Source organism: Sander lucioperca, chromosome 5, assembly GCF_008315115.2.
Source record: "Sander lucioperca isolate FBNREF2018 chromosome 5, SLUC_FBN_1.2, whole genome shotgun sequence".
In the NCBI taxonomy this organism is placed as follows: Eukaryota; Metazoa; Chordata; class Actinopteri; order Perciformes; family Percidae; genus Sander; species Sander lucioperca.
In genome coordinates, this window is record NC_050177.1 from 36,770,710 (window position 1) to 36,796,303 (window position 25,594).

The 25,594-nt window shown below is 40.4% G+C and overlaps 1 protein-coding gene across 2 annotated transcripts in view; it reads right to left on the reverse strand.

The window, feature by feature from the left end:
* Window positions 1-25,594, reverse strand: part of LOC116038870 (endothelin-converting enzyme-like 1) — a 40,911-nt gene that overhangs the window by 1,729 nt on the left and 13,588 nt on the right. For both annotated transcript variants that reach the window (XM_031283558.2, XM_036001307.1), the window contains exons 6-17: window positions 25,516-25,594; window positions 17,054-17,276; window positions 12,332-12,430; window positions 11,691-11,765; window positions 10,457-10,560; window positions 9,377-9,435; window positions 7,303-7,354; window positions 4,046-4,113; window positions 3,327-3,451; window positions 2,133-2,198; window positions 1,382-1,477; window positions 6-82 (exon numbers count right to left, since the gene is read on the reverse strand). The exon at window positions 25,516-25,594 is cut by the window's right edge and continues 46 nt beyond it. In XM_031283558.2, coding sequence (XP_031139418.1) covers window positions 6-82; window positions 1,382-1,477; window positions 2,133-2,198; window positions 3,327-3,451; window positions 4,046-4,113; window positions 7,303-7,354; window positions 9,377-9,435; window positions 10,457-10,560; window positions 11,691-11,765; window positions 12,332-12,430; window positions 17,054-17,276; window positions 25,516-25,594 — 1,123 coding nt within the window. The remainder of the gene's footprint in view (window positions 1-5; window positions 83-1,381; window positions 1,478-2,132; window positions 2,199-3,326; window positions 3,452-4,045; window positions 4,114-7,302; window positions 7,355-9,376; window positions 9,436-10,456; window positions 10,561-11,690; window positions 11,766-12,331; window positions 12,431-17,053; window positions 17,277-25,515) is intronic.

Genomic DNA, 25,594 nt, shown 5'->3' on the forward strand with positions numbered 1-25,594 from the left:
TATACCTGTAGTGCTCTGGCGCATGTTTGTCAGTCAGAAGCTGCAAGTAGATGGACTGAGATCTTCTCTTCATACACCAGTTCTAAAAAGACAACAACAACACAACAATTAACCAACATGGAGACAGTTAAGCCAAAGTAGTGGTGCCAAGTAACAAAGTACATTTACTCAACTACTGTACAAGTACAATTTTGAGGTACTTGTACTTTACTTACTTATTTACATTTTCTGCTTCTACTACTCCACTATATTTCGGAGGGAAATACTGTACTTTTTGTTTTAAGAGCTATAGTTACTAGTTACTTTTTAGATACGATTTTTACATGAAACGGATATGATACGCTTATAAAATGCATATTTTTTTTTAGATCAAACAAGTCGTTCACAACCTTTTGCAATCTCTTACAAAAAAGCAGTTGGAGCCACTTGTCATGATTCAGATGTGAGTTGTTAATAGTTCCCTCTAAACCATTTCAGATGATTTGACACCCACAGGTAAAATGATCTAATATTTCACAAAAAGCAAAGATTAGAGATAGAAAAAAAGCACAATACAAACATTTAGCAGAATTAGTTTTTCACCCTCATCTACCTCAGAAATCATGTCATGACCCCTCAGATTTATCTTGTGACCTTTTGGAGGAGGCCCGACCCCTAGTTTGGGAACCTCCGGACTAACCTACCTAACTGTAGATGGACCAGCTACAACAGTAAAATGCTACTTATGCATTGATTATGTAAGGGATAATGTAGGGCGAGTGGGTCATTATTTTGACACAAAATATTGATTTAGAAAGGATTTTATTGATTTAAAAATGGTCGTCCAGAGTCTATGATCAGAACTGCTTCCATAGCAATGGTCTGCTTTTAATAGCAGGGGTCTGCTATTTAGAAATAACAGACCATAGAATGCTGTAATTGACCAATCAGAAGCGAGTTTAATGTTACTGCAACTTTTAATGTTAATAATACATATTATTATGTATGAATATACGCACATACCAATGGTTTTCATATAACTTCCCTGTGGCAAGTTTTAAAGTTGAAAGCTAAAACACAGCAAATTGCATTAAAAATATGTCTAGATTTTGCAGCTGTTACATTAAGCCATGAATTTCAATGAAACCATTGAATTTCAATGATAGCGGTAATAGTTACAAGGAGCAGGGGTGGTCTAGTGCTGAGAGCCACGGTACTGTCATCAACGATGCATTTTTCATCCCTACAATGGTTAATGCATCCATCAGCTAATGTTGGGATAATATATAACTCCTACCTGCTCTCTGTGATCAGTCGCTCCAGCTGAGAGTGGCAGCTAAATGATTTAACATGTAAATGTAATGACAGACAGTAGTGTGAAACTATTGAGAGGCTTCTGTACCTGTGCAAAGGCAATGAAGACCAGCTGTTCGTGTGTGTATTTGAGCCCAGGCAGCGGCCTCTCTGGACCATGTTCCCTCACCCACTTCTGATATGCCTAGGCAGTGAGAGAGAGGTGTGTGGCGGGAGGGAATAATGAAAAGGAGATACAAACGAAATTAGAATCCCTCACCTCATGTTCAAAGTAGCATATTCTCTGTAAGTTAAACTAAGATCTCAAACCAAAATGGGCCAGGGTCAGCCAATCTCACTGATTGACGTGACTAACAGGCACTATGAAACTATTGTTGCATTTTGATATTCTGATTTATTTAAAAGCAATTACTCATTCCCTTTGTACTTTTGTTTCTGCATGCCCAAAACACTCCTCGCTTCAACATAGACAACTGACACGCTCAATATGAAATTGAATTATGCAGCAACACAGATACCCTGCTGTCCAGTCAAACCCATACATACACACACACGCACACACACACACACACACACACACACACACACACACACACACACACACACACACACACACACACACACACACAGATACAAGCAGAGAAAGGGAATTCACGTTTATCTTTTATCTTGATTCTGGTGGACATTTGCTCTTTACTTTCATACAACTAAAGTAGACTTATTTATGAAGAATACAGAGAGTGCACGGTGGTGCTACTGAAAACTCTAATATTTACAGTTTGTGAAGCCACAGAGCCAAAGTATTTAAACACTGATGGGACTTATAGCCTATTACTTACATAGTACGACAGCTTGAGCCCTCCCATGTCTGCTATGTTCTCCCCCAGTGTCAGACGGCCATTCACCTAAACACACAGAAAGGAAACTAATGAAACGCTGAAAGGTCTTAACATCTCTGCCCCTATACTTTTGTGATAGTATGTATACCTACTTCAAGGATCTGATGTGATTTAAAGACTAATATCAGTATTTGGTAGTAAATCAGACTCTGTTCGTTTGGTGTGAATACACTAATCAAACTTCTTCCTGTATTTTTACTTGCTTGCTCCCATCCTAAGCACATTTGACCAATAAGCAGAGTGAACATTCTCACAATGTTTGCAGCGATGCATTTTGGTTCGCTTGGATTTTTATGTGTGAAAAGAAACCGAACCAAGGGGAAAACACTCTAAGTGTACAAACTCATCAACTGATTGTGACCAGAGCAAACAGGCCATTGGTGTGAAAACCTTAGTTCCTAGCAGTGGTCAAGCAAGGATCAACAACTATAGATCCTACATTTCCCATAATACAACGCAATACAGCTTTTGTTAGAACCTTCCTGCAAGGGTAACTGCCCATATTTTTTAAACTCCACTTCCCCAGTTTGTAATGCAGGTTCTCTAGTAGAAATCTTCAAGCACAATCTGAGATAGCGCTGTTGACATTGCTATGATTTGGTGCATGCTCTTGGGGGAATGTGGTATAGACCTACTCTAGTTGTGTAAGTGTCCTGAGATAACTTGTGTTGTGATTTGACACTATAAATACAAATTTAATTGAATTAAATTATGACATCATCAGAGTAATTTTCTCAGACCTAACAAAGCTCCTTCAGGGCTACTGAAGACATCATACAACTGTTTTTACATGCTAAGTAGTACTCCTAAACTGATTTTATACTATACTATACTTACTATACTTTTCTATACTGACTTTATATGTAAAATTGGTGAAGTGCTCCTTTTAAAGGAACATACATGTAATCTATTTGTGATCTGAACAAACTATTCTGTCTTCCACAGATAACCAAAGTAGTATTGATGTATTCTGAAATAAGGATAAATCAACCTGCATCATATTAGAGGACACTGACTTGCTGACATATGGTTTTCAATATAAATGTAAAATCAGTCCAAAATGTTAGCTGACCCATATATCTATGTAATGCTTTGGCACAAATTGTATGTCCAAGTGTGTGTGTGCAGACCCACCCTCTGATTGTAAACAGTGAAGTTATCATAGAGCTTGACAATACATTCAGCCTTCTTCTGGAACTTTCTGTAGGACTCCTGTGTCCACCACTGCTTGAGGTTTCCATGGCGGTCATACTGGCCTCCTAGGGACATGAACCATTGCATCACTAAGATGAAGGGCAAAAGGGCAGGGGCAGTGTTAGCATGGAGACAACACAACCTGCAACTTTCCTTCACAGTCCAAAAAGCTGCCCAGCACGTCATCTTGGAAGCTTTTTGTTGCTGCGGGAGTCAAACCATTATGAAGTAAAACGTTGTTGGGTTGACTTTGGCTGGTGTATCCAGTTCAAGAGCCAACTGAACTGCTTTTCCAGCCAACTAAATTTGTAGAATGACCAGTAGAAAAAGCCAGTAGTGCGCAAACTTACTAATCCCACTCAAAGTTATTCCAGCATTTGGTAGGTGGCTGGCAGACATTTCACACCCTCATTAAAGTCTTCCGATGTATCTTAAAGGGCAGCACTTTTGACTGGAAATGAAAGTTAGAGATTGTGGCTCAAAATACAGTTGCAGGCATCCTACAAATGACATAAAATTACACAAATCATCAGGGAACCCTTGCTCTTTCTGTGAAATAGAATAGTTCAATGCAATAGCGGGAGTATGACTCAAAATGGTGAAAACGTGGGTGTATGAGCATTGTTGTAATGGATAGGTGAAGAGGTTGTAGTTCTTACCCCAGTCATCATATCCATGTGTTAGTTCATGGCCAATGATCGCTCCTATTCCTCCATAGTTCAGAGACCTGGCAGCAGGAAGGAGAGATATGGAACATTACACAAAACTACAACTTTTTTGGTATCTGCAGTTGCTTAAAAATGGTCTTGAATTGCCTATACCCTATAGCAAGACTATGAACTGTTGAACGAAAAGTTAAATTCCTAAGCAATAAAACACACTTGATCAATTAAATACATTGAGGAAGTTTGCTGCTACAACCAAAGTTTGACAAAGTTTGGCTGGTCTGGTATGACCACTATTTTAGGATGTTAGCTAATGTTAGCAAACTTCAGATTTAGCTGTGTAACTTTGACTAACATTACTGACTCAATTTTTTTTTTTTTTTAAATGTAGTAATATCTAGTCAAAGGTTACTTTCTCCTACAGATTCCCAAAGTTAGGTCTACTTATCCACTCACTTTAGAACAGAGATCTTCAACAGGGGGTCCGGGACCCTTAGGGGGTCCTCAGAGTTACTGCAGGGGGGCCCCAAGTTATTGTTCAATCATTTAAAAAAAAGTTTCAAAGGTAATATGTCTGAAAATATACATATTTGTTGACACAAGTCCAACATATTATTAGCAAAAATGTACACAATATTGATGACACGCTTATTGGCCTGTAGGTAAGGTAGCCACTAAGGTAGCCAGATACAGTTAAGCTTAAGGATTCACTGTGCTACATGTATGTTTAACATTAAAACATGATGTATAAATATATGAATGAATGTCAATAATTATTATTGTAATAGCTTAGTATTGTATGTACCATCAGATGGTATGTGTAAAGACTTTAGGCCGCCCTACACATTATTGTAGGACCAGTTTAATATGCAACTCAGTTTAATACAATATGTGGTGGGTCCCTGCTCCGTCTCTCTTTCAGCTAAGGGGTCCCTGGCCTAAAAAACGTTGAAGACCCTTGCTTTAGAACACAGCAATATGCCTTTTGACTGATTTGAGGTGTCTCATTACAGACAGCCCTGTGGCCTTCTTGTCTTGTCTTTGTCCCATTGTCCTGTCTGCTCAGCTAAGCCAAATGAATTGCAAGTGGCACTTGAGATCTTATTTTGGATCCATGTTGCTCAAATTGGTATTGAATAAAAAGAAACTGATTGCCACATTTTGTCTGTACACACTGATTAGAAAACATCAGATATCTGTTTTAAATGTGAGGGGAAATCAGCAATGGGACCTTTCAGCTGCAGTGTAAACATAAGTCGTAATTTCCCAAGTTGTTGATACACAATACAACACCCTGTTACACATCCCAACCTTGTGTAAGCACCCACTGGCCCACAACTAGCATGTGCCCCCTGCTTCCAGATATCCTTGACCCTGGGCCGAGCTGGAGTGCTGTCTTTGCTCCACATGCATATAAAGAGAGTGATGAGAGGGCAGTCTGGGGCTATTCACATGGCTACATCTGAAAATGACTTTCTGACAGCTAGTCGATATGCTGCCTCACACTGAGCCCAACTCCCTCGCTAAACTAACTGGCTGATTGAAGCTTCATTATACTGGACGTGCTGGTGAAGGGGTGTGTGTGTGTGTGTGTGTGTGTGTGTGTGTGTGTGTGTGTGTGTGTGTGTGTATGTGTGTATGTGTGTGTGTGTGTGTGTGTTTGGGGGGGGGTTATGGGAGAGAGCGAGAGTTTATGGGAGGTTAGGGCTACTGCAGTAATAACTTCAAGGGGACAGGTACACACACACACCGACACACACACACACACACACACACACACACACACACACACACACACACACACACACACACGCACTTTACTACTTCATTAATTAATATTGATTAGCATGCATGGCAGCAGGTAGTGGAGGTAGTGGTGATCACCTCTAATGAAGACGTAGAAGTGTTAGCTAATGTGTGTGTGTGTGTGTGTGTGTGTGTGTGGGGGGGGGGGGGGGTATGGGTTGGTATGAACTGCAGTTATTTGGACTATATTGTATATATTGATTCAAATAATATTCAATACTGTAAAAGTAGTTGTTTAAGTGCACATTCCTCAGTGCTGCAGTGCTTTGTTTTCTTACTGACCATTTTCTAGACCACACCAACACTTCCTGGATTGATTTCCTACCTACCAGGCAGCCATTTGGTTTTTAATTCATGCCAGTATTGTATGAAACTTGCAAAGAGTTGAAACTTTTGGCATGGCATAACCATTGAAATCTTTATCAAAACAGATACAACTCTGGAGACACAAAGATGAAATATACTTGAGCACAGATCTAAAAAGTCAAGTCAAAATATCTAGTTGCTGAAATTGGCCTGGACACTAAGATTCATGATGCAAAATTCAGAAATATCAAGGGTACCAAGCAATCAGGCCTGGATATCAGTGATATTTCAGTGCAACAAATTTGGTGTTATTTAAATTACAACTTTGTTAAATTGCAACATTAAGTATGCTATATTGATTAAATCTCAAAATTATGTATTTAGTCGCTGATAAGATTCAAATAATCATGGCAGCACTAGTATGAAAACATGCATTTAGAATTGGTTTGGATTTCAGTGCTTATGGTATAATTATTTAAATTTAAATTCAAAATATTTTCCACCGTGATAAGAGTAAAGCTTGGGGAAAATATTTTCTGCTGATAGAGTTTTAAAGATATTTGTCACAAAATGCTGCTTTGCCTATCAGCAACTGTATTTACAAAATATATATTATTGTCCATAAAATACCCTATATATGTCAGACCTTAGTTAAAATACAAAGAGCTTCTATCTAAATGTACAACTGAAGAAGAAGAAATAATTTGTGTTCTGATTTTAATGCATGACTAATTTAAAGTTATAAATAGTTTTGTCCAATAATGCGGTGACTCTGATTAATGAATTAGAACACAAATTCATGAATTAGAGTCACAAAGAGCTAACTGAGATAAATAGAACACATAGAGTGGGACAGGGAGGCTATCTACTTTCATGCACCATCAAATTAGTCGATGGACTCAAATTCAGGCAGGCGATTTCTCAATGACACCTGTTCCATTAGCGGGACCTTGTTCAGTAATTGAGCTCTCGGTGGGTAGTTAAATTGGTTTAATCAGGTGTGCTGGGACTTCAGGGAAGCAGAGGTTTGCCAGACTATCGTAGAATTTAACGACCTTTGTTGTTGTGGACGTGGTGATGTTGTTGCCTCCCTACGGACAGCAGCAGGGAAAGGCAGGGAGAAGAGGAGGGCTACTTACTGTGGGAACTCAGGGTTGTAGAGAGTGGGCTGAAGGATGCCGGCAGGAAACACTGGAAGAGAGATAAAGAAACAACATGAGGGAAGTGGAAATGTCCAGATACAATTATGAATATCACACACTCTGGTTTTATTATAAGTAGGAAAGTATTTCTTTTTTTTTAATCACAGTCAGCACATTGATACAGTCTCATCTAGAGGGAAAGAGAGAGAGAGTTAAGAGGAAATGTAAAACAATGATGCCTTAAAGCTGAACTAGCCAGAATGTTGATGTAAAATAGAGCAGCTGCTATAGAAGACAATGACAGAAAGTCTCTCTATTTGCCCAAATGCATTTCTTTCAGCACACAGTAAGAGCAAAATACAAATCAGTCTCCTCCACAGCAGCAACTTCTTGCTTCATGCTGAGGAAGATGAAGAACAGAATTAAACACTCTAAAGACAGTGGAGCCTGGGGATGGTTGTGTTTTGGAAGAAGAACGCAGACCCAGCCACCCCCCTCACCCTGTGTGACTCCCCAGGCAAAACTGTGGAGTCCTTCCGCTTCCTGGCCTCCATCATCACCCAGGATCTAAAGTGGGAGCTGAACATCAGCACCATCATCAAAAAAACCCAGCAGAGGATGTACTTCGTATATGTATTAACCATGTGTTTAAAACTGCGACTGCCGCCGTGCCTGACACTGGTATTAGAATGTTTTTGAAATAGTTGGAATGTAATTGAGAATGCAGTTTAGTTGTATGGGAATGTAATTTTTAGGAGACAGGGTTGGACATTCATGGTCCTCAGAGGATGAATCAATGACTCTTCATCTAGCGTCACCAGAAAAGTTTTTACTTATTCTGTGAAAAAGCTATCTAAAATATGGTACAGACTTGAACAGATGTTCCTCTCAGTCTCAGGATGAATTGTAATGAATTATAAATAACGTTGGTGGTCCCCTGACTTTTCCCAGGAGATCTATCTGCAACACTGATATCATTCCCATCAGCCTCAGCTGTACTAGGATGCTAAACTAGGATGGTGTTAGCGTATTAGCATTGTCATTATGTATATCATATGCACATATTTTGCTCAAAGCACTATTGTACAGCCTCAAAGAGCTGCTAGCATGGCTGTAGACTCTTTGTTCATATTTTTTTTTTTACATTTTATAGACAAATCAAATAATTACAAATAATTGGTAATTTCAATAATTATAATTGCAGTGGGAAAAGTATGTACATGTAGGTAGCCAGGATTTAACATTATCAGTGTCAGTGAAATCAGTCAATTAATGACTGTGAGGCAAAGCTGACCATGAAAAGAATTAAAACCCACGATGTTAGGGAGCTACTTTTAATAAACCTCTGTCCTTGTCTCTTTATCTTCAAACAGAACCTTTTTCTAGACATGAAATAAAGTAAGCCAAAGAGATGGAGTGGGCAATAATACTTTGATTTAAAAAAAAAGGAAAGTATGAAAATGAATACAGAGCTGAGAACTGAAGTGGCTTGGTTAAGTGAGAGAAATAATGGGTATGGGTTAAAAGAAATGACCCAGGGGACTGATGATGATGATGTGTTTGTCTGACTCTTCCTGTCCTCTAGTATTCTCTTCTGAGCACACCATTGATTTTTCTGTGAGAGATTTAATCCAGCAGGCAGGCAGACACAGACAGCCAATCATGAGAGAGACCTTCTTATTATACATCCATGGAGAAGACGAAGAGAGGAGAGATGGAGTTAGGGGGGGAAGGAGGGAGGGGTGACAGTGCAAGGCCAGATTTGTTAAAACTCCGGACGGTGTTACTGCTTGTTTTTCCTCCAGGGGGGTGTTAAGTATGTGAGGTGGAGATCGAAGAGTGAAAGTGAGCGATGAGAAGGAATATGATATAAGGAAGGGGATGCTTTTTTTCTCGGAGCGGCCGACATGTTTGACTTGTTGAAAACAGGCTGCAACATGGGTGTAATTGCTTGTAACTAATGCGTTGTCCGTGTCATGGTGCAGAATAGCAATGGAGGGGGTTATGTGCGGAGACAGATGACATAGAGAACACAAATATCTGTATGTACAATGAAGAGTCACACACTCACCCATTTGGTTCTTGTTAGGGAGGTAGTAGGCATTAAGGGCCTGAGGGGGGAGAAGCCACCTGAGGAGAAAAGCAGTGTCAAACAAACAGGGGTTTAAAGATGGACGCACTCACGCACACACACCGACACCGACACCGACACCGACACACACACACACACTCACTCACTCAAATCACCAATCTACCCACTCGAAACACCCTGATCCTGAACAGAATCCCAAACACCTCTCTCTTTCTCTCTCTCTCTCTCTCTCTCTCTCTCTCTCTCTCTCTCTCTCAACCCCCTGGTGAGAAATATTCAGTGAGTGTGGTCCCACGGCCAAAGTTCCTTTCTGCATACGAAACCGCGGACAGTTCCTTTATGATAATCCAATTAAAGCCAGACCAATTGATTGGCACAAAATCCCCCAAATGACTAACTCTGAAAGTATGAGATGCCCTTGTTCTAGGAATGAAAGACTGATGGCTCCGCATACACAGAGGAGGAGGACGAGGAGTGTTTCTTTCTTTATTTCCCAGCGACAACAAGACAGAGTGAGTGATGAATTGTTCACTTTTTTGGTGATAAAGGGGACATACTGTATGTGATTTAACTCTTCAGGGCGTTGAATGTGGGCTAATGATACAGTTGTTTTGAGCACCTTAGAATACTAATGTGACTGTAATGTGTTGTCATAGCAGAGAGGCACTCAATCCAGGGGTTCATGGCTGCATTTTAGAAAAATGAGCCGCATGTCCCACAGCACTTTTCTGCTGCCTGGCTGCTGTAGATAAGTAAATCAAATGGATTTTCTCCTGCTGTGTATGTCAATTTAGTATCTGTTGGTTTAATTTAGAGGCGCATGAACAAATACGTCAAACTAAAAAGGGATTCACAGGAACACATGTTAGGTATGTCAAACACATTAGAGTAACACACTCACAGTGGTGGAACTGCAGCGTCTGGTGTGAGCCTCAGCTGCATGAGTTCAGTCTGGATTTCAAATATATTAACCTTCTTTAATTGCTTTGCACCGCGTGTCAGTAAGATGAGATGGCTGGCCAGCATAGCTTGTGTAATGTAAGAAAATATGACACTCACGCTGTCTTGTCCACTTCCTCCCGGATCTTCTTGACTGACAGCTTGATGTTGAACTTGATGCTGTTAAGGATGGTCTTGAAATAGGTCTTCTCGTCCACGTCAAACTGCAAAACCACAGATATGAAGGGATTGTGAGTGTTAACACCTTTAATTTAGTCTACGCTAATGTAATAAAAGAGTAGTTTGACATTTTTTGTTGCAATTGTTAGGATTATTATTACCTCCGGCAAGGAGGTTATGTTTTCAGTTTGGTTTGTTTGATTATCAGCAGGATTATGGGAAAATTACAAGCCAGATTTTAATGAATCTTGGTGGAAGGGTGTAGCGTGGGCCAAGGAAGAACCCATTAAATCTGGAAGTGGATCCGAATCATGGGGCGGATACTATTAGTCACTTTCGTTAACAATGCGAGATAGGGCATGGCCATGGCGGAGGTGTGTCCTCCCTGGGAGCCCTTCTAGTTAAATGCATTTAGTAATACATTTAAACAACATGTAAGCAGCATTTTAATATTTCAGCTAATTAATCAACTTAATAATAATATTGGGTGGTTTCAACTATTTAAACTAAACAATTAATCATATTTTATAAGCAGATCATAGGCTTATAGAAACCTGAATTTGCAAACTGTAGCTGGGAAAATACCAATATTTTCCTCTGACATGTAAAGCAGCACAAAGGAAAATACTCAAGTAAATTATAAGCACCTCAGAAGTGCATAGTACAGTACTTCAGTTAATGCACTTAGTCACTTTCCACTACTGATGTGAATCACCTTTCCTACTTTGACCCACCTTCATGAGTTTCATGTTTTTAAATTTCGATTACACCTTTAACTTTCCACCCAAATTTAAGCAAAAGCTCAATACAGTTGATGTACAGTACATACATCTGTTTATACAGTAGAGAGTGATATAGCACTAATTTATGACAGCTAAGGTGCTTGCTGCCAGGTTTTACATGTGTCTGCTTCCTGTTTGCATCAACATATTATTTAATTGAGCAGTCTCAGCAGTGTGTATTGGGTTCATTTACCCCTGCCCATGATGTTTTTTTGCTCCTTCTGAATACAATCACTGAGGTTGCATGGCAATTTCTGATGGAAAATCATTCTAGCGACAGAGAGAGAAAGGGATGCTTGAAAAATGGAATTTGTTCGTATGATGTGTGGGTGCCTACGTGTGGGTGAGGATGACCAGACAGTGCAGAGTGAAATAGGAGGCTAATGACTCACCCCGTATTCTTTATCTATGAGCTCAGGTTTGATCATGAAGTCTGGGTATCCTGTCATCACCATCATATACTTCAGCTGGGAGAGAAGAAGAGAGTGTAAAATGTAAGAGAAAACAGCTGGTCCAACATCACCCCACATTCACTTGCGGTAACTAACAAGCACCCATATACACTTGATTTTGGACCCAGGCGTGTGCACGCACCCACCCACCCACGCACTCGCGCACGCATGCACACACACACACACACACACACACACACACACACACACACACACACACACACACACACACAGTAACTAACTAATCAAGCAAACTCAATGTAATAGGATTACAGGGAAGCTCTTTATATTCAGCATGGCCCTCTAAAAGGATTATAACTTCAGATTGTAAAAGTATTAGAAGGGATATCTTTCAGTGCAGACCCTAAATCAGAACCACAGAGAGATCCGGATTAGGCGATCCTCACTTCTCAATGTCAAGCCGTTGATGTATTCTATCACACACTTCCATCTAACAAAGCAATCAATCAAACCCCTGGAAAGAAAGGAATTGCAAAGAAAGAATTAAATATTTTTCAAATACTAATTGGATCTGGCAGGGAGTGGTGTTTCTGATGCAGAAACTGAGTTAGGCTCCGAACCTTTGCTCTGGCAGCCTCCTTGGTGGTTTCATCCATCCAGTCCAGCTCCTGCAGCCGGAGGTCCAGAGAGTGCTTTATGTCCTCTACCAGCTCCTGTACCTGGAGGGAGATAACATCATATTTAAAGAAGTTTTAAAGGCCCTGAAAACATATACGTCAGCTTCTAACTTAACTAAATTAACAATAAATATTGCTGAAATGATATGGAAATGTATGTTGTTGATTTGATTTGATAGACATAGCGGTAGGCTAAAGGATGCAATTTAGACAGTATTATGTTCTGACCTTCTCTGAGAGGAAATGCTAGTAACTGGACCTCTTTAAATTTGAATGGAAAACCCCTGCACTAGTGTATGCTGTTGACATGTAATGCACATTCTTTTGTAGCCTAACGGTGTTCTTTAATATAACAGTAGTATAACTATATAACAGTAGTATTTTCTCTTTACCCCTCTTTTAAAAATGTGACGCAGTAACTTTTACTCAGACTACATTCTAACTGACTTAATATGTTCATATTTACACAGGTAATTACATTTTACTTGAGTACTTCTTTACACTAGCTTTACTTTTACTCATTAATATATAATATTCTAGTTCTCTTTCTGTCCCTTTTATTTATTTTGCTGCTGGACCGGATGCTGTCTCCCCATCCAGCTTGAAGCACTGTGCTGATCAGCTGTCTCCAGTGTTCACAGACATTTTTAACCCCTCCCACCCCGGACACAAGCTCTTTGGCAGGAGGATGAGGTCCATCAGGACCAAAACCTCACGCCACATAAACTGTTTTTTCCCCTCCGCCACTAGCCTTCTAAACAAGGCCCGGAAACCACCCTGACTCTCTCCAAACTACACCTCTGGCTCCTCATGCCACTGTACCTACTCTGCTGTAGCGTTCCTTTTTACTACTGTTTAACTTATTTTACTATTTATTTAAATTTATTTTATCGTTATTAATACATACTGTGTGTATATGTTTATACTTATATTGTTTATATTCTTTTTATCCTTCTTATATTTGAATGTGTGACATGCTCCAACAACACCATGACAAATTCCTTGTATGTGCAACGTACTTGGCAATAAAGCCCTTTCTGATTCTGATTCTGATTTAGTTATGAATATGTTAAAGAAATACTAAAGATTCTCAGGGGTCTCAACTTGTTGGAATTCCCCAAAACCAAACAGTTAAAGGTGTAATTAAAGTGTATAAGGTCAAGCATACTTCAAAAGATAGTGCTTGTGTTACTAACTGATGATTTAGATGTATGTTGTATCAGACTGCCTACAATGGTGGATTTTCTTCCACCTTTGTAGGCCCACTGCTGCAGTTTTTGATGTCAGTTCTGTGTAATACAAAATCCCATGTCCAATATGTAATAGCCACTGACCCTATTTGCAGCTAAAAACACACAAACCGCAAGTCAAAGCGTTCAACCATCACTGAATTTTGATTTCACAAAAAAACAGCATGGGACACGTTTCTAGTCAAAGTGGCTTAAATAGGACACTTTGACTTGCGGTCTGTGATGGCATAAGGCCTGCAGTTGTAGCAATATGCAAGTTATAATGTGAGTGAAACTATAATTACCGAGAATCTCTTTTATCCTTGTTGTTTTTGTTTGTCCAACATCAATGTTTTTTTCTCACAATGGGGTGAGGAACATGTGTGACTTGCTGTCACAACTTCAAGTAACTTTTAAAGGGGACATATAATGAAAAAGCTTTTTAGTGCTTGTGCACATACATTTAGGTATCTGGAGTGCCAACCAACCCACAAACTGTGAAATAAGACAACCCAGTCAGTTTTTTTGTGGGCTGCCTTAGAAAACATGATTCTAAAAGCCATTCAGATTTGGCTCTTTTTCTACATCACATGCTGGCTCCTTAGAATATACCGCCCCCCCCCGATCTGAGTATCCCACAGCTTGTAAACTAACTCTGCAAAGATGTGACATTTTTTTGAGCTTTTCAGGAGGGGGGCTTAAAAAGACAGGCGCTAAAACAGAGCATTTCAGACAGGGGCTACAGCCAGCAGACAGTAGGAGAAAAATAATGTGTTTTTTGAACATTTAAGTAGTAAGTAGTACAAGTACTGCAAACACGTCTCATAAAAGACACTGGGATTCAGGATAACAAGAAAGCCTGTCTTTCCTGCCCTGACTCCTGTCTCTCAGGATCAGCTCCTGAGACTCATTAGTTCCTGATCATGCTGAGGTAAGCAGCATCTGTGAGTCAGTCAAGGCACACACATCGCCACTTGCTACAGATCCGGTACCTCTTGTGTTGCTAATGAGGTATCCAACCTGTGTGGAAATGTCAAAATAGTACAGACTGATGTCTAAGCAATGGGACATGATCAGCGTTGACAGTACCAAAAATACAATAACCCAGCATGAGACTTTCTGTGCCGACATTAGACACTCAACAGTACATTACATACAAGGATGGTTTGAATGACGTTTAGATGTTTATGGGATTAGAAACCACTTTATCTGGCTGAAACCTGCCATACTGTAGACGTGATCTTTAAAATCTCTCCTCTATTCTTTAATTAATCTGAAAAGCTCCACTAGCTTGAAGCATTTTTGAAATGTATACTTAGTATCTTAAAAGAAACTTAAATGGAACATTAGAAGCTTTGGAACTTACATTTCAATCAAGGTGCAGTACATAGAAAGTAATTAGCACCCAGAATGTCTAGTTATGTCAGTCTTGCTTTATGCTATTGTCCTGTGCCTTAGCAGCTATTTAAAAGTTACCAAGAGAAGAAGATAGGCAGCTCAATGTAAGATAAAGTGCGTGGGGTGGACCGTGAGAATATAAGAAGAAGAAGGTGAAAGGGAGATGATGGAGGGCTTTAAGAAAGAGCATGGGGTTACAGAGGTTAGAAATCCCATTGGGAACCGTATCCCCATGTCCTAGAGTGGACATCAGACTGAGATAAGAATACATATGGGGGAGGATTAAGGTGAAATAAAAGTGGACCAAAGGGCAGAGGTGGGGGATGAGTAGTGAATGACCTAGGCAGAGAGCAATATAGAACCAAAAATTTATTGAGAAGACTAGAGACAGTTCTGATTGGCATGGACGGTATTTCCAGATCCCAGTACAGGAATCAATCAAAAATCCTTCAGCCATGTCAAAATACACAGCTGGAACCCCAAACTGCCCCATGCAGAGCCAAAGAAAGTAATGAACTAGAAAATAAAAAATAAAGAAACAATATCAGAAAAAGGCGATGAGTTCCAGTGTTGACACATTCGTGAAACTTGTGGAAAAGGTATACAATATGAAAAATGTTTTTTTCCCAAGACCAGAGATGTCTCAGATGATTGTACAATATTGTTGAATCTTTCCAGTAATAAGTACAGTCATACAAGATCAATTTAAGGCCACTTTTGTGTTTTTTCCTCCTGCTGTCTTTAAAGGATGCTGTCCAACTAATCTTGTATGTAGTCAATGGAAAGTGCCAATACATTGCTCTTCACTGCATACATTGTTTAGACCAAGTAGTGATGGAAATACTTTCATTAAATACGTAGTGATAGATCTGACATTTACAGCTTGACAATCTTGCTCATTCTCAAAACTGCTGGTGCCTGACCACAACAAACTCCAAAATGCTGTGTGCACTATTTTCATGTGTAAGTTCAAGCCCACAAGAAAACAGAGCACAATATTTAGATATATACAGTATAAGTATGGAAACATGTAGTTGCATCCTTTGAAAGGTCAGTGCAACTAATGGAGTAAAATGCAATTAGTGCATTTGGTTATTTTCAAATGTAATTTTTAATTACATTTCTTAGTTCTCAGTGGGAAGAGGAAGAATGAGATAGATATGTCCTATACATATTAATGCACACAGTATGTAGTACTGTTCACACATTATTATAGTATAGTCTTTTTGAAGTTAAAAAATCACCACACAACATACTGTACTAACAGGAAATGATTTGTGCACCAACAGATATCAATCAAACTGTAACTTTGGAATACCAATTAAACTTCAAAAAGCAAACCCTAAATATTTTGTTTTCTTAGATTTTTCTGTAGTTGTTTTAAGTCCATTTTTTCAGTTGTACAAATATATTTTTTCCTTTTTTTATTTTAGATACTAACTTTAAAATATTTTGTGTATAATTAATGCTGCTCTAGTCAATATTTTTATATTGGCAATGGATTATAAATCTACATGTTCCAAGTTTAAGCGTCTAAGCTAATTTCTTTGTGACCCAGACCCACAATTTAATTGTTGTTTAGCAAAAGTGTTTTGATAAACCCAGTGTGAACACACTGCATATATAAAACCTGCTTACAGGCCTATTAGTATGGGATTGGGCAAAAACTAGAGTGCAGCCAATGGGTTGCATTAGCCTGGCAAGCTAACAGTGGGTAACAAATGAAATTAGAATAGTTTGGGTCTCCAATTTGGCAGTACCAACTGGGTTCAGTGTGCTCGTGTTTGAGTTTTAGACATTTGCAGAACTCGACATGCAGTTCACATTTTTTTTTAGTTCTCTTTAAATTGAATGGCCACTTGTGTTTGGCTTGAATTTGGCTTCTGTCTGGATTAAACAAATATGGATAAAACCTTGTCTCCTCTGATAACAGGGCAAAATGAAGGCCATCTGAATCCATCCATCCCTCCATCCATCCATTTACAGTCCATCACTCGACTTTCCCACCATCCATCCATTGGTTTACCCACACCCATACCTTGGCCTTGCTCTGTGAGGAGAAGTGTTGCTGGACGAACAGGGCTCCCAGGGCCATGCCGAAGTGTTTGTTGGCCTGAGTGAGGCAGAGCCTGCCCAGCTCCAGCTGCTGCTCTGTGCCATCAATCTCCCGAGAAAACTCGTGGATGGTGCTGCGGAAGGCGGTGGAAAGGTGTTCACTTAGCGCCGCCACAATGCGCCACAGCATGTAGTTATGGAGAACCCTTACAGAGTTAAAAAAAAAAAGAAGAAGGATGGATCAGTTACATTATCATATATTTTGTTTGGATTTAATTCATCTTTGATTAATGATGATGATTCATTAATTCACACTGTAACAGCTTTGCAAAACCCATGAGACAACACAGGAGTGACAGATGTTTTTAGATCAAAAACTAGAGGCAGTAAAAAACAATAGTCAAGAGTTAGCTAATCATCTACTTGGATACATTGATCCTTTTGGTGTCTATGTTCTCAACCATTAATATGGATACCAATCATTTAACAGTTCCCTCCAATGATTAATTAAAGCACTAGAAACAGCTTCTGCTATGATATCAACCCATCAAACTTGTAACCCACCAAACTTGTAATTTGCTGAATAGTAGCCACTGTGGCTCCAAGTGTCATAACGGGATAATTGTAAACACTAAAGCAAAACAAAAAGTCAGAAAACTCACTAAGCAATGTTGGTTTAAAGCATCTTTTTTAACATGAGCTACTCGTCGTGGTTTACATGTTTTGGAAGAGTCCATTTTAATAAAGTTTAGGTTTAGGTTTTATGTTGAAGGAGATGTGGGTCCTGTGTCAAAACAGTGATAGATATGTAGAAGCAAAATCTTCTTATGAAATAAACTTTGCAGTGGTAGGAGAAAAGATTTCTCATTTTTACTTTTGAAATATTTTCTTTGTAAAGTGACATCCACTATGACTAACTGTAATCTTGTTCCATCTGGACCAAAGTTCTGTTTTTCCATCTGCCCTCTGAGCCACTTAAGAGTCAGAAAAGTTAGAGAGAAAACAAGAGGGAGACAGTGATCGAGAGTCGATGCTGAGGAGTCAAGAGGGCCCAACAGTTTAAGAACAACTCCCTCTAATCCAGAGTGACTCACAGCGGAGCAGCAGCAGAAGGGTGAGGAAAATGTTGAGCGGGAGGAGAGAAAATGCATCATTCATTTATGCATTCAGGCTGTGTCTTCTCCCCCAGACGATGGAGTGCTGTTGTGTCCTCGTGCCCCCACTGGGTGCACACATCTACTCTGCCCTGCGGGCACAAATGCCCCACTCTTCCACTGCGAGGCTCCATGCGGACCTCAAGGCATGTTGTTGTTTTTTTCCCTTGTTTTTTTTTTATTTCCCTTATGCATGACAGATATTAAATCAAAAGCGCCTTGGCAACGGCACCCCGAGGTCCCGCCAACAAAGCACTTGTGAAGTGAATTTAATTGACGGGAAAAGAGAGAGCAAGGCAGAAGGTGGAGGCAGGGAGGATGGATAAATGAATGAGACTCAGGTGGCGTCCTTGATCATCAGTACCATCAACTAATCAACATGTGTTACCGGTGTGACTGCTCTGCTTGATACGCTGGTTTGTGTCATTTTGTTGTCACCTGCTTGTCGCAGATTATTTGTTTACATCGTCACACTTGGACAGGTCTGAGTTTATATAATGCATGCATGTGTGTATACGTATGTGAGAGTGTATGCAGCTGCATGCATGGAAGTCATCTATATGATAATGGTAAAACTACAGCATTTTATGTGTGGGAGAGATGAGTAACATTTTACTTGAAGCATCTTTGAGGAAAAGTAATGACAATAATCTCTCAGAGTAAAGCACGAATGACACTTGACACAACGGGTTAACGAATGGTGTGGATTTTCAATTTTCCGATTTCCCCTGCTAATAGCACCACTGTGATATTAGATGATGTGTTGTACGTGCTCTAGCCATTCCACTTCCTGCTTGGCCTGTACAATGCCTGCGGCTCTGTCAAAAATAGACCTATCTCGTATTTTTGGTGGAGCAGAGCAGAGAGCCGCTTCTGGTACACTAGTGGATGTGCTGCGTCGCGGCTGGTGGAATCACAAGCTTTGTCTAGAGTGGCCGTGATTGCTCCGCCGGCGGCAGTGCTGCCTGCCAACACAGCCCAGATGCGCATGGTGGAATTTAGGGGCTAGTCCGTGTCCTCGTTTAGGATCCTAGTGGCCTGAGGGTAGAAGTTCCTCCTGATCCTCACAGTGTTGGCCTGGTGTATCCGGTACCTTCTTTCCAACCTCAACAGGGGGAAAAGTTTGTTACCCGGGTGGTTTGGATCTGATTTTCTTAGCCTTTTTCTTTGCAAGCCCGGTAGGTTAAGGCAAAGTCTATTGTATGTTCAGCTGAGCGAACCACTCTTTGCAGGGCCTTGGGGTCAGCAAACTTGATGATGGTGTTGGAGTTGAAAGTGGCTACACAGTCGTGTGTGTATAGGGAGTACAGCAGGGGACTCTAAACACAGTCCTGGGGTGCTCCGATGTTAAGGATGAGGATGAAAGAGGTGTGTCTGCCCACCCTCACCACCTGAGGTTTGCCTGTCAGGAAGTCAAGGATCCACATGCATAGTGAGGTGTTTAATTCCAGGTCTTTCAGCTTTGTGACGAGCCTGGAGGAAACTATGGTGGTAAATGTTGAACTGTAGTCAATGAACATCAATCTCACATAGCTTCCTTTCTTTTACAGGTGAGATAGGGTGGTGTGGAGGATGTGTGCTATGGCATCTTCCATTGATCAGTTGGGATGGTAGGCAAACTGTAATAGGTCTACTATGTAAATGTAAACGGACTGCATTTATATAGTGCTATATATAACGACTACTCAAGGCACATTACACACAACAGGCACCATTCACCATTCATACACACATTAATACACTGGTGGCCAAGGCTTCCATACAAGCTGCACCTGCTCATCAGATTAAATTAATGCACATTCACACACCTATGGCGCAGCACTGGGAGCAATTCAGGGTTCTGCGTCTTGCCCAAGGACACTTTGACATGTAGACTGCAGGGGCCAGGGATTGAACCACTGAACTTCAGATTGGTAGACGACCGCTCTACCACTTAAGCCACAGCCACCGCAGACCCTGTGCTGGGTAGGGAGGAGCAGATGTAATCCTTGGCCAGTTGTTTAAAGCATTTCATCACTACAGAGGTGAGTGTGGTAGTCATTGAGGCAGGCTGGTCTTGTTTTCTTGGGCACAGGAATGACAGTTGACTTCTTGAAGCATATCGCTATTATAGACTGAGCCAGTGACATGATTGTGAACTAGGCTTAGCAAACTCGATTCCTTTTAAGGATTTGGGTTATTCTGAGTCACTCACTGAACTGATCCGGGTTGTGCGAATCACTTGAGTCACTTGAGTAAGTATTAATCTATAGGCGAGCCGAGGCGAGCTTGCAATGCATTATTACAATGGACTCTTCCAAAAAATGTAACCCACGATCAATTTGTCTTTGGCTCTCTGGAAACTTTCCTACAGGCTCAAATCACCCCACTCTCTCCTACATGGTCACACGTGTATATGCCAGAGTGCGCTTTGTGCTGTAATGGAGTCACAGCAGAGTTAAATGAAAGGAGAGGACCTGACGGTGAGAGCGCTGTACAGATCAAGCACTAGGTCTTAATCACCAGAGAACTGAGTAAAGGCTCATTAGCTAAATGGATTTTAATGGGGGTAGTTAGGGAGATGAAAAGACACTGTCCCTTGCACTGCATCAACACATTACCACAGGTAATGACCCTGTAGGTAATGGAGGAAGGAGGCACTCCTCTATTCCAAACTTCACTAGAGTTGCACTGTAATTACAGACTTACGGTAAGAAGAAATGCATTCATCTCATTTGTTAAATAATACAATGAAACAGAAAAACGACACACACAAAGCTTTGAAACTGCAAACATCACCAGCTCAGAGACAGAAAATCAGACATTTATTTTTTATTTTGGTAGAGACTTCTATCCAAAGCACCTTATCGTAGCATGACTGCATATATTTTCAGCTCAGGAAGCCCTGCTGGGAATCAAACCTGGACTGCTGAAAGCTATAGTGCCATGAAATCCAATAATGTGGAGAACAGCTTCATCTAAAAAATGCTTTACAACTACCGTGAGTGTGTATTTTTAAAAGCAGTGGACCCAGCAGGAAGTGAATCCTCGACTGCAACTGTTTCACTTCAAAAAACACACATATATTATACACCGAAACACAACTACATAAACACATGAAATGATAGACGCTCTCCCTAGCCCTCAAATTGCTCAGAAAAAAATAACACGCCGGATTCCCACACACGCACACACCCTCGAGAGTGATGGAGGGAGCAGACGGAGAGGGAGCAGGGGCGAGGGAGGAGTGTGTGCGTGTGTGTGTGAGAGAGAGAGGCTGGTGTTGTCATTATGCTTTTCCCTTCATTGGAGGCCTGCTCATCTGGCTAATGGGATTGACTGCAGTCATTGCAGTGTGTGGGGACTGCACACACACACACACACACACACACACACACACACACACACACACACACACACACACACACACACACACACACACACACACACATTAAAGGGAGAGAAAGAAGAAAAGAAAGATGGATGGATAAGGAGGGTAAGGAATTGGAGGTGTGACTACTCTTGTCAGACTTGCAACAGAACAATGAAGAGGAGGACTTGGTCAATAGATGCCCATAAAGATGGAGAGTGTGTATTCTCGGTGATGGGGGGATTGAGAAATAGACACAAAGAAAATGGGAGTACTATGGATAGATCGAGATGTCAATAGCAACCTCAAACTACTGAGAATGAAGAAGAGAGGATCAAATAAATGATACCTAGAAGGAGAATGATGGGTAATAAAAGGAGAGGAAGATAGATGGATGATGGATGGATGGATGATCCTGGGGTTTTCACAAAAAGTAAGGGGAAAACGGATGAAAAGATAAAGATGCAACAAAGAAAAAAAAATGTGGGAGACAGAATGAAAGGGAAGATGTGAGGAAGACTAGAGAAAAAAGGACAAAAAGATGAAGCAGCAGGAACACGATGAAGGAGGGAAGTGAAAAGAGAAGAATAGATGAAGGAAAGGAGATGGTGAAGAAGGGGGTCAAAAGAAGGAAAGCAGGATGGTAGATAAAATGCTGATCCATTCATTTTTAACCATCCATCGTGTCATCCTGAAACATAACTTTCTAAGATGAAGCACCTGCCTATGCTCTTTTTACTTGTCTGTCACCTTTTCACCTCTCAGAGTGCAAATTCACACTGTTCCTCCAATTTAACAAGAATCCAAACTTTTCCTCCTCTGTTTTTCTGTATCAATACAAATGTCACCCTGTACTGGCCTCTCCAGCTGAGTTATATCTATATTTTTGTATGTGTGTGTGTGTGTGTGTGTGTGTGTGTGTGTGTGTGGTTGTGTACGAGTGAGTGACAGAATCCAGCAGAGTACGAAAAAGTACAAAAGAGATTTTCTGTGGTCCATTAGTGGCCTTGAGAGGAATAAAACCTCCTCTCCATCTGCTCTACTGGACAATGACACAACGGGCCAACACCTCTGCCACGACCCCTGACTCCCACTGCTTGAAGATAAACAATGGCATTCTGTGTGTGTGTGTGTGTGTGTGTGTGTGTGTGTGTGTGTATGTGTGTGTTTGCAGGGCCACGGCTCATTTTGTACATTTGACCATCAACATTTGATCACCATGCGTGAAATTTTCACATTCTACACAATTTTTATTTAAGATCATTTATCACAAAGTCTCAGGCAGGGCCAGGCCATATGTTTGACTAACTGTTGACATGACTGTTTTTAAAAACACAAAACAATAAAACAAGTTTTTATCTTAGCAAAATGTTGTTGAACACCAGTTCAGAACTGAGGTATGTTTAGCAAAATAAGGATCTTTTGTAGTCACTTGCTGAAGATGTGATGATTCTGCAACAAGGTCACACTAAATACAACTGAAGAAAAATGAGAAGTCAATTTAAACTTTCAGAGTGCAGCTCCACACTGAAGCACATATCAGCCGAATGTTATAGCTGACTGAGTGAAAGCGTGATAAAAGGGAGAGAAGACAGGATGTCAGATAGACACAGGTGGAGGGAACAAAAACAGCAGGAGAGAATGATTGAAACATAGTGTAGAATCTATTACTAAAACCATCAGGGGGGATGGATGGACAGACAACTCAAAGAGAAGATTGGTAAACAACAAGGGAAGAGACAGATAATCAACCCTGGCTTCTGAAACCTGAGGAGAAGTGAACCTGAACTAATGGATGTGACAGTGCTGATGGTAGATGTACTTTTACAAAGTGGATTATGAATCTTTTAATGATACAGACTCAATTTTATGCGTGTTGGAGTGTTTAAAAATTACCACTTCTCCACCACCAAAAATGGAGTGCAAAACAGATAGAGAGAGGTTTACACTGATGGGAGCTGAGCTAAATCACTACAAAAAGATCTTATATTTAGTTGTGGCTGATAAAAGTAAGCAGTATAACACAAAAAAATCTTTATTTGTATCCTGTAAAATTATGAATGGAGGAATAAAAAAGGAACTAAAAGCAGGTCGTGAATTGAGTAAAAGCATTTATAAAAATAAAAATAAAACGCCCATTCTGTATGTTGCCACAGTGGACATTTAAGCCATCCCATTTTACAATATGTAAGTGATGAAGACACACCAGTTCTTTATTGAATAAAGGAATGCTAATAAACTCCCACCCAAGCACATCTTTGCTCTAATCCTGCTCTAGGATACCTTAGTGAAAAGTTAGGTTCTACCTAGAGCTGGGCAATATATCGATTTTATACTGATATCGTGATATGAGACTAGATATCATCTTAGATTTTGGATATCATAATATCGTAAATGGCTTAAGTGTTGTCTTTTCCTAGTTTTAAAGGCTGCATTACAGTAAAGTGATGTCATTTTTTGATACCAGACTGTTCTAGCTCTTCTATTATTTTTACCTTTACCCACTTAGTCATTATATCTACATTACTGAAGATTATTTATCTAAAATCTCATTGTGAAGATATTTTGTTAAAGCACCAATTGTCAACCCTATAATATTGCCACAATATCGACATCAAGGTATTAGGACAAGAATATCGCGATATCTGATTGTCTCCATATCGCCCAGCCTTAGTTCTACCTGCTGGATATGTCTGGATCCTTCTCTGATTCTGTGCTCAGCACGGTTAATGCATTCACAGATTCCTCAATGAGAGAGTTGTCTTGGTATAACAAAAGCAACCAATCATCTCCACCATCGTCTCATTTATTTACAGTAGGTAACTGATTTCACAGACACACGCTTCACAAAGAACCAATCCTTGTATTAAAAATCAGGTTTTTGTCAGTTGGCAATGTCACCCAGTTTTGATAAAGTGAATATATCGTATTTTGATTCATTAGTTTATTCCATATCCCATATGTATGATTCATCAACACTACACCAGTCACTACACTAAATCAATCAGAGATTGTAGCATACAACATGGCAAGTTGGTAAATCTGATATGGTGAGATGAGGTAATAAAATTACCAACACTCAAGGTACTGTGACATCATGAACTGGTGAGTCATGAAATTACCAAAATGTCTGAATAAGTCATGCTGCTATACAGACAGACAGACATGTTTCCAGTCTCAGACATAAATGACAAGCAAGTAATCCACTTGCCAGTCACCCAGCCAGTCAGCTATGCACGAGGGCTCTGTGCTGTTGTGTATTTGTGTAGAGCACAGTGACTATTGGCGAGCTGTCAGTTGCTGTGACACACATCCTGACGTGCAGTAGCCCTCTAAGGCCTCCCCTGGAGTATGTCAAGAAGAGGCAGGGGAAAGAAAGTGTGTGTGTGTGTGTGTGTGTGTGTGTGTGTGTGTGTGTGTGTGTGTGTGTGTGTGTGTGTGTGTGTGTCCGTCCATGTGCGTCTGTCTGAGTCTGCAGGTGGTAGAAAGGTGTGGGTGTAGATCAATAATAATCAGCTGCAGTAGAACTGGAAGTTCACCCAACATAGACTCACCTCAAACACACACACACACGCACGCACGCACGCACGCACGCACACACGCACGCACACAATCACACACACACACACACACACACACACACACACAAATGCACACACAAATACATGCACAGCAGCACTCAAAAAACAATCAATATACCTTGTGACACTGCGTTGTAGCCCGAACTATAGTGACAGCCCTAAACCAAAGGAAATACACACACACAATCATACACACCCAAAACAACCTCAAACAAAAGCGCTTACTCGCACTCAAAAGTACCAACTCAAAAATTCCTGCATCTAATTTCATCGATTTTCCATTCACCTCGGCACCCTCATCTTTCTCTCCCCGCTCCACATCCTCAACCCCCACCGAGCCACCCATCCTCTCTTTCTTTACCTCTTCGAAGTGGTCTTGATGATGTCAGAGACTTTCTGTATGTAATCAGTGGCGAGCACCACAATTTCTTCGTCTTCTG